We start from the raw sequence: 14,224 nt of genomic DNA, 5'->3' as shown, positions 1-14,224 counted from the left end.
GTAAGGAAATGGGTAAATCTTTACAAGTCATCTTTACTAGCGTTGAAAGAGGCAGTGCTAAACTATTATATAATAGTTGCTTGCTAGCCAAAGCTGTTTATACAGTTAAACAGCGATTTCGGTCTAACTCCGGACACGGGTTTCATCTGTAAACCTGTAGCTAGTTAGCGTTGCAAAGATGATTGACATCTCACGCAGCCAATGAATACGCAATGCGAAAGCGTCACTGGCCAATAAACAGACATACTGTAAAGCCCCGCCCACTTTCTCTCCCGTTGACACATAGGGGCGTGTCTCAAAGGGAACAGCGCTTGTAAAGTCATTGCATACCGCACCAAGCTGTGCGCAACAAGTCAAGGGGTACAAACGTTCATTCTTTGCTTTTTAAACGCGTTGTCAACATGTCCAAACCTCTAACCGACCATGAAAAGCGCAAGCAGATCAGTGTTCGTGGTATAGCCGGACTGGGGGATGTTGCCGAAATTAAAAAGAGCTTCAATAGGCATCTTCACTTCACCCTAGTGAAGGACCGCAATGTGGCCACCCCGCGGGATTATTACTTCGCGCTGGCGCACACGGTGCGGGATCACCTGGTGGGCCGCTGGATCCGCACTCAGCAGTATTACTATGAGAAAGACCCGAAGGTACGGATCTCTTCCTCCTCTTCTCTGTGAAGGCAGGAAGCCAGGAAGTGGCTTGTTTGTGCAGTAGTGGGAAATACAAAAATGCATGTAATATCGAATTATTGCTTATTTTACATACATTCGTAACTGCATGATAGACATAAATGTTTATTTGAAAAAATGAATAAATATGTGATGCTCCAGATTTGTGATACAAGTGACTTCAGTTAAGATTAAATGCATAAATGCATAAACCATAATCTTATTCATAGCGCATTGTAAACATTAGTGAATATTAATGGTGAATGTAACATGGACAGTCATTTACTATTTTATTGTGAGTCATTCATTAATTTCACTGTTTTATATGGAGAGTTAAAGGCCTGTGTTCGTTGACCCGAACTTGAGCTTGTGTTCTTTGCGCAGACATCCATTGACATGGGTCAGCTGTGAGTTCGTGCTGCTTGTGAAAAGTGTGATCTATTCCTTGACACATCAGGTCGTCATTAGTAAATTGTAAAGTATTTTGCAACCACTTGATCTTCTGTGCTCACTAGGGCAAGTACAGATTACACTATACTGTCAAACCCAGTAGAAGATAATAGGCCTTATCTAATGCACTGACATGATCCATGTGCAGAATCACTCATGGCTATTAATGGTCACACCTGTGACCTGGGTGCTTTACAATGATTTGGGAGGTCATGATGGGGTTTTTTTTTTTTTGGAGAGCAACAAGCTGAAAGTGATCTTTCTTCCGGTCCTTTGTGGTTCCACTAATGTGGCTTGCACTATATAGTCATGTTTCTGTGAAACCTGATGTTACTTGTTTGTTGATAAACATGAAATATAGCCATGTATTTTGAGTTAAAGCATTATGTGGGAATTATCTATACTTTAGGCCTTTTGGGATTTATTTATTATTAAAGCTCGACTGCTTTCCAGAGATTTGTGTGCTTTATTTCAGCAGTCATTTGAGCCAGTAAAAAATCCTCCAGTTTTTTTCCTCCAGTCTGTATCTCTAAATGGAACCAGATAGCTTTATATGGTTGAGCACACCAATACGTGAAGCATGTCCAGGAACATCATTCTTGTCAAGCATTAGGCTTGTTGAGGTTCAGACCTTTGGAAAAACAGTAAAACACTGTGTCACTTTATTTAAACCTAGAGTATGCCGTGATTAAGCACAATCTCAGCATGTTAAAATGAAGCAAGCATTTATTTATTAATGTGGTATTCAAATATTGTTCAGTATGTATTTGAGGCCCTCAGCAGGCTGTAAACTCCTCGCAGTGCAGACATCTTATGAATGGACTCTTATGAAAAGTTGATCCCAAGCCAAAGAGATTAAATTATGCATGTTGTATTTGAGCAACCTGGAAGTGACATGACCAGAGTATGAGTTTGACTTGGTTAAGAGGGAAAGTATGATAATGTCGTTTTTATTCATTTGTGATTGCATTACAAATGATTCTATTGATATTTCTGAAATGTAGCAGAATTGTGACAATCAGTTTTTAGAGCTTAGTATTTTACTCTCCTGTTCTGCTTTGGAAATGTACTTTAGAATAAACAACAATATATTGGTAGACCATTACTTACATAAATTTGCATCTTCTAATCATTGTAGCTTATATTGTCATACTTTTTAGATGGTCTTCTGCCTACATGATCTGCTTCAGATGTATCTGAACACTCATGCAGTCAGTTTTATCTGTGTGTTTTCTTTTGCAGCGCATCCACTATCTGTCTCTGGAGTTCTACATGGGCAGAACTCTACAGAACACCATGATAAACCTTGGGCTGCAGAATGCTTGTGATGAGGCCATCTACCAGGTAAAGTGCATCACTATGGCAGCAAACTTAATATTATAGTAGAGCATTTGTTACTTAACTGCAGAACTGGCCCGCAGCTCTATTACTTAAACATCCTGAATCTTAAGAAACAGCTGTTGTTTTTTCACCTGCTCACCCACAGAGAGCTCATTGGGGATGTAGACCAATTGCTACAGGCTTGCAAAATGTTCTAAATCCTTCCTTTTCTGTATGTGGAAACACCGAAGTTGCTGAAATATTAAACTTTCTGAAGTTTAGATGATCAATTAAAAATTTGTTGCCCATTATGGAACATTTGTGTTGTGTATGTATGTTTTTATAATGAGATGCATTTGTTTGTTTTTTGACATGATGGTGCTGATCTTCAGCTTGGACTAGATTTGGAAGAGCTGGAGGATATTGAGGAGGATGCAGGACTGGGAAACGGAGGTCTTGGGCGACTTGCAGGTACCTTTAAAAACAACTTACACCTTCCAGTAGAGTACATGACCCCATCATAATGGGTGTTTGGTGTCTGCTCTCCCTCTCAGCTTGTTTCCTGGACTCCATGGCATCTCTGGGTTTGGCGGCATATGGTTATGGCATTCGTTATGAGTTTGGCATCTTCAATCAGAAGATCACCAATGGCTGGCAGGTAAACCATATTTGAAAAATATGTTAATATATAAGTTTATAGTTAGCAGGAGAAAAAGCTTCTGTTTTTTTTTTTTTTTTTTTAAATATCAAAAGCGTTTAACTCCGGAACAACTTAATTTTTTTAGGTCGAGGAAGCTGACGATTGGCTGCGTTATGGTAACCCTTGGGAGAAGGCCCGTCCAGAGTACATGCTGCCCGTGCATTTCTATGGCCGAGTGGAGCATACAAATGAGGGACCAAAGTGGGTTGATACCCAGGTCAGTCAGTAATGATCTATTGCAATGAATAATAGGTTGTGATGCTAAAATTATTCTGTTCTGATAGAATAGCAGGAGAAAAAAACATAGCCTAATTAAAATAATAAAATGCAACCACATACACTACTGTTAGAATTTTTAAATGTTTTTGAAAGACTCTTATGCTTACCAAGGCTGCATTTATTTGATCAAAATACTATAAAAACAGTAATATTTTTATGCTGCTTAATATTTTTGTGAAAATTGTGATCATTTTTTTAGGATTCTTTGATGAATATGAAGTTCAAAAGAGCAGCATTTATTAAAAATTGATATTTTTTTGTAACGATAAATGCCTTTACTGCCACTTTTGATCAATTTAATGCACCCTTGCTGAATAAAAGTATTAATAAAAAAAAATAAAATCATACTGACCCCAAACATTTGAATGGTAGTGCAATGGAATGGATTGTTATAATGGTAAAAACCATGCACTTATTCATTTGTAGAAGATGAAAGAGAAAGGAAAGACAAAAGGTTGTGTGTCCAATCAAACTTTACTTGCTGCATTAGGCACAAGTTCATCAGTTCATGGTAATGTTTAATATGTAAATTTTTTTAAAGATATTTTACTTTTGTACAATAAACAATTTTAGCACTGGTTTGGGTTGACAAGAAACCTGGATACAATTTGTAACCTGAAGCAAAAGCAGTTCAAGTGTGTTTTATTTTTTCTCTATAAATGTAATTTAAATTTGAATTCAGCTGAATTAAAATCAGTTGATGTCTTTTCTTTGGCAGGTGGTGCTTGCGATGCCTTATGACACTCCTGTGCCTGGTTATAAAAACAACACTGTGAATACTATGAGACTGTGGTCTGCCAAAGCTCCTAATGATTTCAACCTGCAAGAATGTGAGTCCACAGAATGATTAGTGCACATGTGTTTATATACTCTCTCTCACTCTCTCTCTCACACACACACACACACACACACACACACACATTGAGTCCTTATCCAGTATGACTCATCTATGTTTTGGTACAATTTCGGCTGTACCACTAAATTTAAGTGAAACCACTGGTCCTGGTTTGAATGGAGTACTTGAGTTTAACTTGTTTCCTGGGAGAATGGTTTCTGTGTAGAATACTAAATATAGCATTCTTCTCCAGTGCAGTGCTGCTGCAGCAGCACAGAAACAGGAGAGCAGCTGGCAGCAGGCCAGCATTACCCATAGATACGCCTGCTTTTGAGAGGGTCCTTTGTGATTGTCGGGCCTCTCATTCTATAATAAACAGTTATATTTTCACACAAAACAGCTCAAGTCATTCCTTCAATTTAACTATCATTTTCCAAATGTGTAGATTGTCCTCTACAAATGTATTAGTTGTGACTATTTTTTAAAGAAATTAATAATTTTATTCAACAAGGATGCATTAAATTGATCAAAAGTGATAGTATAATTTTACAAAAAGATGTATATTTTAAATAAATGCTGTTCTTTTGAACTTTCTATTCAAAGAATCCTGAAAATAAACTGTATCACCGTCTGACCACTAACATGTGAAAACAAAAGTAGTGTGGCTAAAAAGTTACTGTACATGCTGGGAGTATTCCATCTGGTTTATCATTGATTTATAAAAAAAATCTATATACAAATACTTCTAAATTTAGTATGATTTTGAAATGCTCTCTATTAATTGTAGTTAATGTTGGAGATTACATCCAGGCTGTACTGGACCGAAACCTGGCGGAGAACATCTCCCGGGTGCTCTACCCCAATGACAATGCAAGTACACACGCCTTTCAATGCTATAAAACACTTGGTGAGGTGTCTGTGTGTGCCTGATGGTGTGAATGTGCAGAGAGAGAGGACAGAGAGCAAGAATTTGTGTATTAGATACTAAAATATCATTTTGAGTGTCGTGTATATTTAGACTATGTAGATTCTGGTATGCAACATGTGCTTTAGCTCTCTGGCATAAGCAGATTGAAAACTCTTATCTTATGTAATAGTGCCACAGATATGTGTAATGCAATGAGGAAGTATGAAACGACAATATGGAGTCCTGAGCAACAGAGTTGGCTTATATGTCATGATACACTACTAGTGTATATTAATATTTTTCTTACAGCTACTGTATAATACAGGCAGAAAACACACTGCTTAATTCTATTAGAAAAACTGACAGAAAATGAAATGTTTTGTATTTGTAAAGCTTTCAGTGTGAATGACTTTAATATTAATTAATTTCTTTGTATGCGCATGTGTTAGTTTTTTGAAGGGAAGGAGCTCCGTTTGAAGCAGGAGTACTTTGTGGTGGCTGCTACTCTGCAGGACATCATGAGACGCTTTAAATCTTCAAAGTTTGGCTGCAGGGATCCCGTGCGCACCTCTTTTGAGGCTTTCCCTGAAAAGGTGATAATACATTAAATATGTTTAATTGGTTGCTGTTTTTAAATCTGACACAAAATTCTTGTTCGAGTCAACCTATATAATATCCCCCCAAAAAAGTATAATGCTTTCAAAACAACTCTCAGGTGGCAATCCAGTTGAATGATACTCATCCAGCTCTGGCGATTCCTGAACTCATGAGGAACCTGCTGGATATAGAGCAGCTGGACTGGGAAAAGGTGTGACGTTCAAGCTGTCAAACTATGTGTTGAGATAATGGAATAATATTTACTAATAATTCATTTATTCATAGACATGCATTTACTGAAATTAGTTGATATGGGGTGTTTTATGGCACAAATGAAAAGCAAACCAATTCCTTGGTTGTTTTGTTGTTCTGCATTTTGACTTCTGCATTAGTCATTCTGACATGAATAATAGATATAGCAATGCTAATCTAAAGAAAAGTATTGTTCACACAGCCAGCCAACTTATAAATTAACAAATGAAAATTTTTGTCAACTTTTCATGGAAATGTGGTATTTTATTTGTTTCAATTTCAATTTATTTTTATGTAATTTTTATTTTTAATAGAAGTTATCAAAATTAGTATTAAAGTGTGTGTGTGTGTGTGAGTACTTTGTGTTCCCTACATTATGGTAGGGAATAGTAATACCAGTAAATGTTGACCTTTTTTTGGTCCCCATGACGAAACAAGCTTATAAATCATACAGAATTAAGTTTTTTGAAAATCTAAAAATGCAGAAAGTTTTTGCGTGAGGGTTAGGGTAGGATAGAAATTACAGTTATACAGTATAAAAATCATTACATCTATGGAATGTCCCCATAAAACATGGAAACCTGTGTGTGTGTGTAGGCATGGGAGATCACCACAAAGACGTGCGCATACACAAACCACACAGTGTTACCTGAGGCTCTGGAGCGCTGGCCTATCTACATGTTTGAGAAACTTCTGCCACGACACCTGCAGATCATCTACGAGATCAACCAGCGACATCTGGATGTGAGGATTCTCACTTACTCCACCTCAAGATCATCGTGTCGTTAAATGAACTGGTTTGTCTGATCGAGTCTCTGTTGTAGAGAGTTGCTGCGCTGTATCCAGGCGACAATGATCGTTTGCGCAGGATGTCTCTGATCGAGGAGGGCAATCCAAAGAGGATCAACATGGCTCACCTTTGTGTGGTTGGGTCACACGCCGTTAATGGAGTTGCACGGATTCACTCAGACATTGTCAAAACCACTGTGTGAGTAGAGTGCATCAGTCGTTATACAAGAATATTTGACAGAGGAATGATGCAAATGATGTTTATTACAAATACAATTATAATCACAATTATTTCCAGGGAGCTTTTTTTTTTATATAATTTCGGTTTCAAAATGTAGTTCTGTGTAGAGATACTAGTTAGGACAATTGTATATTGATATATTAGACATTTAGAACTTGGAGACATTTAAGACATTTCTTTGGTGGTTTAAGGTTTAAGGACTTCTGTGACATTGAGCCAGAGAAGTTCCAGAACAAGACAAACGGTATCACACCTCGTCGCTGGCTGGTGCTGTGCAACCCTGGCCTGGCTGACATCATCGCTGAGGTGACCTTCTTAACTAAGTAGCTCTTGATTGCTCTTCCCCCACAGGTTTTCTTTCTGTCTTATGCTTGTTTTCCTTTCAGAAAATTGGTGAGGAATTCCTGACAGATCTTTTCCAGCTAAGAAAACTGTTGGACTTTGTCGATGATGAAATGTTCATTCGGGATGTGGCCAAAGTGAAACAGGTCTACATTTATGTTGTTGGTGTTTTTTTTTTTTATATTCAGTGTTTGGTATTTATGAATTGTCAAAAGTTTTTTGGTTTCATGTTCATGTTATTTATTTTAGGAGAATAAGCTGAAGTTTGCAGCGTATCTGGAGAGTGAGTACAAAGTAAAGATAAATCCTGAGTCCATCTTTGACATCCAGGTCAAAAGAATCCATGAGTACAAGAGACAACTGCTCAACTGCCTTCATGTCATCACTTTATACAACAGTAAGAATTACACACAAAGGAACGTGTTCACACTGGGTTGATCAGTGCCTGTCTGAGGACAGAGGAAGTGACCAAAGATATTGCACTTTTATTAATATTGGTTTGTCTTTTACTGATGTAGGTTATTTTATTCAGTTAGATATATAGACAGGGATGCACATAAGTGGTGCGCATGTGCGACCTAAATAAAAAATGCACTGGGTAAATAAGTTCAGACCGCTCATTTGTGGACTGACATGGTTGACAGCTGTTAATGTACAATCACCGTTTTAGATTGATTAATACTGTAATACTTTATAAGATTTCCATTTGAACTGCACACATAAATCTAGGCTATGTGCTGCCGGTTTAACAGCAAAACTATGGCATTTCATTCACTGACGCGCTGCACTCGATAGCGCTACAACCTGCAGTGCATATGTTTACTTGCTGGCAACCTGCCAAAATGAATGCTTGCTGATTTTAGGTTTGAAAAAGTTGAAAATTCATATTTAAAAAAAAAAGAAAATGTAAATATTGGCATTGTATTTTTAAGTGTACTATAAAAGAACTTTTTATTTAATACACTTTTTTTAAATTTTTTTTATAGTATTATTAAACTTTATTATTTTATTTAAAAACTAAATAAAGTGCAATAATACTATTATTACTGTTATTAATTATTTTATTTATTATAGTTATATTTAATGGGTCTCACTAAATGCAGTGTAAGCACCAAACCAATCTCCAGGTTTTCTCATGAGAACCAGACTGAAAAACCCTGCACCCCTGTATTTAGATGTCTCTTCTATAGCTGCTTGTAGAGTTGTATTAAAATATTTTTTGTTCATCAGAATTATGTAGGCGTTTCCTTTTTTAAATAACTAAAATTAATGAGTGATTAGTGAGTGATTTTATAAATGATTAATCATTTTTTTCATTCTGCACTTTCTAGGGATTAAGAAGGAACCAAACAAGAAGTTTGTTCCCAGGACAGTAATGATTGGAGGAAAGGTATGTGCATTCAGTTGAATTTAGTTCACTTTTTAAATTACGGCTGAATGGATTCGAAAACGGTAAAACTCAACTGTTTAACTCTAGGGGAGTTGGAAAATGAGCCTATTTTCAAAAATAGTGGAGTGTTCCTTTAATATTATTATTATTATTATTATTATATAGATATGTAGATAATGGTCATAACTGCATTTGAAGTGTTTTAAAGCTGGGGTCCTCAAACCACTAGAGGGCCTCAGCAAACTTCTAAGGGGGCTACAGGTTGGCTTCAAATTATATGAAGTTATATATAATATAATATATTATAAGATATAATAAAATAATCAAACTTAATTGAAAACAAGCTACTTTTTCATATGATGGGCCTTCGAATCTTGTGCTGGACAGTGGGAGGCCTTCAAATCAAAAAGGTTGAGAACCACTGCTGTAAGAGTCCTAAAAGTTCTAAAAGGTATTTTTTTGTGTTGTCCTGCACTGCCTCCTGCAGGCAGCACCGGGCTATCACATGGCAAAGATGATCATTAAACTGTTCACCTCAGTGGGGGAGGTGGTGAATCATGATCCTGTGGTGGGAGACAGACTCAAGGTCATTTTCCTGGAGAACTATAGAGTCTCTTTAGCTGAGAAGGGTGAGTAAACATAAACAACTGTTAATGTATAGCCAAAAATATCAAATATCTGATCAGGTTTATTAAGTTTTTTTTCAAGATGACATGAAATAATTGAACTAATAATTATTTTGCTATAGTTGCTTTTTTTTGTAATGTAATGGATTATACAGATAGTATTTGACTGAATGTGTCATATGCTCTGTTCTTCAGTGATCCCTGCTGCCGATCTGTCCGAACAAATCTCCACGGCAGGTACAGAAGCCTCCGGTACAGGAAACATGAAGTTCATGCTTAATGGTGCTCTGACCATCGGCACCATGGATGGCGCTAATGTGGAGATGGCAGAAGAAGCTGGAGAGGAACACCTGTTCATCTTTGGCATGAGGGTCGAGGATGTGGAGGCCATGGACAAAGCGGGGTGAGAGAGTGAATGGATATAAATGGGATAAGACAGAAAAAAAGGGAGCTATAGGCTAGAGCAGTGTTTCTCAACTGGTGGGTCACGAGTGTCGTGGAGTGTGCAGTCAAAGAAACATCAACAACAAAAAACGTAATTGTAAACGTTGTTCTGATGTAATACTTTTATTTTGAAAGACGTACGAGAAAGCTGTTGACACTTCTGTCAGATGCAGTTGAAGTAAAGAGTGCCTGAGAAAAATCGCGCTGTCCTGATTCAGTATCTGCGGTCAGATGAGATATTGTCAGGTTTAATGTCAGTGTCATTATTCTATAGTTATTTTCATAACTTGTTACGAAATAAAAAGTCTCTCACCTCAGAAAAACAAACTATCCTGTCCTGTCAGACATTATACTGTGCTTGTAGCGCGCACTCTTCAATTTCACACACAAATGTTGCGGCTCACACTGTATTTCAGTTCACTAAAGTGCAAAAGAAACTACGAGCATGCAAAGTGTGAAATAAAAGTAAAGTAGCAATAAATCACATAACTGGTACTTTGTGTGTTAGCTGGGAAGGATTTGCATGAAGTATTCACCATGGTAACTGTTGTTTCCATAACCCAAAAATGCCATCTTATTTTCACTTTGTGTTATTTTTTTATATGTTTAAATGACTCTGGTGGCTCATACCAACTTAATTGTATTAACAAAATCTAGTTTAGGATTGCTATTTAATAGCATTAACTTATAGGCTGTTTATTCATCAGTATTAGTCATATTCTTACATTTTGTGTTTAAATAAAGGGGGGGGCGATACTTGTATGTGTGTCAACAAATATATATATATATATATATCTCCTAAAAAAGTGGGTTGCAGCTTGATGACCATGGAAATATGTGTGTCCCATGGCCAAACCAATTGCGAACCACTGGGCTAGAGGAGTGATGTAATCAAACAAATAAGCAAAAACAGAGATATAAGTCGCTGGTTGTGAAATTTTGGAGCTTTCTAAGCTAGCTAATGTTTTTTTTTTTTTTTGTTATGTGCTTTTGGCATTTTTATTATTTTTGTTTTGTAACATATTTCTATTTTTTTGCTTCTATATAACTTATATCTATTTTATTTCAGCTTTATTTCAATTACCAAAAAATGGTTTTAGTTTTAGTCTACAATAACAACACTGTTTGTGATGCAGATACAATGCCAGTGAATACTACGAGCGTCTGCCTGAACTGAAGCAGGTGATCGATCAGATCAGTGCTGGATTCTTCAGCCCCAAAGAGCCTGAACTCTTCAAAGACATCGTCAACATGCTCATGAATCATGACAGGTGGGTGTCAAAGAGTTCAAGTTGTCTGTGTGTATGCAACCGGTTTCCCTCCTTTTTAAAAAAAGTTTGCATTTTCTTGTGTGGCTTATACAGATATTTCTAATTTATATATATATATATGTATATATGAGGATACTTGCTATACTTGAGGATACTTGGTTTTAGTTTTAAATTTTACCCTAATATATTGATGTTTATAAAATTCATAGCTGTTTTATGCAACAATTATCAGATTTATTTTCGCTTTAGTAAGAGGTGCCTGACTTCTGTTTTTCTCTCTCAGGTTCAAGGTTTTTGCAGACTATGAAGCATATATCAGCTGTCAAGAAAAAGTTAATGAACTCTACAGGGTGAGTATGGGCTTTTCAGTGGCTGAGCCCAGGGTGTCAGTAGTAATATCTGATAATTGAAAATTATTTAATTATTCCATTAAATGCAAAATTGTTTATTTTTTAATATAAAATTAATGTAATATGCAATAAAAATTTACATTTACAAAAATTATTATCTATATAGATTTAACATTTTCTATTTTTAATTATATATTATAAACTGTAAAATATTTGAGAACAGAAAATGTGTTTGTATCTGACACAAGGGGGCGCTAACACTTGTGTTAATTGTTAGCTGATGGTGATTAATCTCTAAATTACCATTATTTTATTGGCTGATTGATCTACATTACTTAGACTATAAATCAGTCTACCACTACTCAAAATGTATAACTGACCTTGATGAACGGACATGTTGGTAAAACTGCTTGAACAGCTGTTTTCCAATAGCAGCTGTTTTTTTTTTTTTTAAAGCTTTTTTTAAATTCTTTTTTTTAAAAGACTTCATTATGTGTAAAATTCCACGCTCTTTTCTTCAGAATCCAAAAGAATGGACCAAAAAGGTCATCAGAAACATTGCTGCTTCTGGAAAGTTCTCCAGCGACCGCACCATTGCAGAGTACGCACGTGAGATTTGGGGCGTAGAACCGTCTGACGTCAAGATCCCGCCACCTAATGAACCATGTGAATGAGGGTGTGGGCAACATGATGGTTTGACGGTGTCCACTGACTCTGCTTGCCTGTTCCTGAACCTTTCCCAGTGTGCTGGTGTGCCTTTACTGGCTTTACCTGATTCAGATTCAGGTTTCTCACTCTATGCATAACACCATATGTAGCCTCCTTGAACTTCATTACTGTAGTGTACCCACAACATACACAAAAAAACTAACTCTTCCATGTGCACTTACATTGTAGTATGCTTTAAATCCCTGTTACGTTCACATGCACATATTCAATTATCAATTATCATGGTTTCATTATGCAAATTCAATTTGTTGGTCATCCGAGACACATTTATCGAAACTTCCTTTAGTCAGAACTTCAGTTTACAGAGGTATTTATGCATCAGTTGGTGTAAATTCTCAATTTTTGTGCATTCCTTGTTTTACTTTTGAGAGTGGCTGTTGTGACTGATTATAACAGAGATCACGCTTTAAAGGAACACTCCACTATTTTTGAAAATAGGCTCATTTTCCAACTCCTCTAGAGTTAAACAGTTGAGTTTTACCGTTTTCGAATCCATTCAGCCGATCTCTAGGTCTGGCGGTAGCACTTTTAGCTGTAGCTTAGCATAGATCATTGAATCTGATTAGACCGTTAGCATCTTGCTCAAAAAATGAAAATGACCGACGGAAAATGAAAAGTTGTGATTTTCTAGGCCGATATAACTTTTCGTTTTCCGTCGGTCTTAGTACACGATGTAACTACAGAAGAGTCAAGTTTTGAATAGGAAAAATATAGAAACTCTTTGGTCATTTTTGAGCGAAATGCTAACGGTCTAATCAGATTAAATTATCTATGCTAAGCTACAGCTAAAAGTGCTACTGCCAGACCTGGAGATTGGATGAATGGATTCGAAAACGGTAAAACTCAACTGTTTAACTCTAGGGTAGTTGGAAAATGAGCCTATTTTCAAAAATAGTGGAGTGTTCCTTTTAAGGACAACTAATTTCAAGAACACCGTGGGACCGAACAAGAGCCTTTGAGTATTTTATGAAGCCAAATCAGCAACTGAAAACCATTGGAGACTTGACTATCATTCACATCCTGAAATATTTCTTAAATGTATGACAAACTATTTGACCAGCAAACAAGTCTTTTTGCTTTAAAATATGTGATATAACCAGTCAGAAACAACAGCCTTAAATAAAAGTAACATATGCAAAAACAACAGCCATAAAAAAGTAACATATGCAAACAGCATTGATGTAATGCCTCCTGATGTGTGATGTGGTAGTTCAGTGTCCAACTGATCTTTTTATTCAAGCTTTCAGAAGCAGGTTAAAGGGTGCCTTGTGTGCATATACTGTGCAATATTAACAACAATAGGAGAACACATACCTTTTTAAATGCTTCATAAAACAATGAGAATAGAGGATTTATGGCAGCTGGCTGATGTAAACTCATGGGAATCCATCATGTGTGTCCTTTAGTGTTATAGTTGCTTTTTTGTCAGGGTGGAAGCTGATTCAATTCGCTTTACTATTTCACATTGTATTACCAAATCACGAGATGTGTGTCATTGTACCTGTTCATTTTACAAAGCAGCTCGAACTTTGGCAAATGGAAATTCATAAAGCAAACCCTGGCTTGAGTTTCAGCTCTAAACAGCATTTCAGATTGGGGTCTGTCGTTTGAATGTATGCTTATGGATGTGACTTTGAACATTCACACATTGTACAGAGGCCTTGTTTTCTTGCTACCTTTTATACAAGTACTGTATACAATTAATGGTTTTAAAACCATGTTAACAGATAATAAAATGACTAAAGGCAATTCTAATTGGACGTTGGAGCAATAGAATCGGTTCATTGTTTTAAAGATTAAATGCTGTTGTCATGTAACGCAATATTCAAATCATTCGGAATAGAAATGAATGACTTGAACAGGTGCTGGGTGTGGTAAAAGTGTACACATGAATGAGGTATTGCCTAAACCTGATACATAGTAAACAATAAAAGCCTTGTAATTAATGGATATCAGAAAGCAATACATTTCTTTTCCAGTCCTTTATTGTTTACAAACAAACATACTGTACTTACATCTGTGCATGTGTCCAGTAAG

The 14,224-nt window shown here is 36.4% G+C and overlaps 1 protein-coding gene across 1 annotated transcript; it reads left to right on the top strand.

The window, feature by feature from the left end:
• Nucleotides 1–289: 289 nt before the first annotated feature.
• On the top strand, nucleotides 290–12,652 carry LOC107671137 (glycogen phosphorylase, brain form-like). The gene is made up of 20 exons (XM_016463991.1): nucleotides 290–644; nucleotides 2,358–2,459; nucleotides 2,828–2,906; nucleotides 2,990–3,093; nucleotides 3,221–3,352; nucleotides 4,133–4,244; nucleotides 5,037–5,119; nucleotides 5,606–5,749; nucleotides 5,872–5,964; nucleotides 6,603–6,749; nucleotides 6,830–6,993; nucleotides 7,227–7,341; nucleotides 7,422–7,523; nucleotides 7,627–7,774; nucleotides 8,709–8,767; nucleotides 9,255–9,396; nucleotides 9,589–9,796; nucleotides 10,974–11,108; nucleotides 11,392–11,458; nucleotides 11,980–12,652. Exons 1-20 carry the CDS (start codon nucleotides 402–404, stop codon nucleotides 12,130–12,132), a joined length of 2,532 nt encoding a protein of 843 aa, XP_016319477.1. The 5' UTR covers nucleotides 290–401; the 3' UTR covers nucleotides 12,133–12,652.
• The last annotated feature ends 1,572 nt before the right edge of the window (nucleotides 12,653–14,224 follow it).

This window comes from Sinocyclocheilus anshuiensis, unplaced genomic scaffold (assembly GCF_001515605.1).
Source record: "Sinocyclocheilus anshuiensis isolate Anshui unplaced genomic scaffold, SAMN03320099.WGS_v1.1 scaffold861, whole genome shotgun sequence".
NCBI classification, from domain to species: Eukaryota; Metazoa; Chordata; class Actinopteri; order Cypriniformes; family Cyprinidae; genus Sinocyclocheilus; species Sinocyclocheilus anshuiensis.
The sequence above is the reverse complement of the archived record's forward strand: the minus strand, read 5'-3'. Positions and strand labels throughout refer to the sequence as shown.

Coding starts and splice junctions, on each gene's coding strand:
- LOC107671137 (XM_016463991.1), top strand. CDS start 402: ATGTCCAAACCTCTAACCGACCATGAAAAGCGCAAGCAGATCAGTGTT. Junction 3,353..4,132: donor CAAAGTGGGTTGATACCCAG/GTCAGTCAGTAA, acceptor TTTCTTTGGCAG/GTGGTGCTTGCGATGCCTTA. Junction 9,397..9,588: donor AGTCTCTTTAGCTGAGAAGG/GTGAGTAAACAT, acceptor TCTGTTCTTCAG/TGATCCCTGCTGCCGATCTG.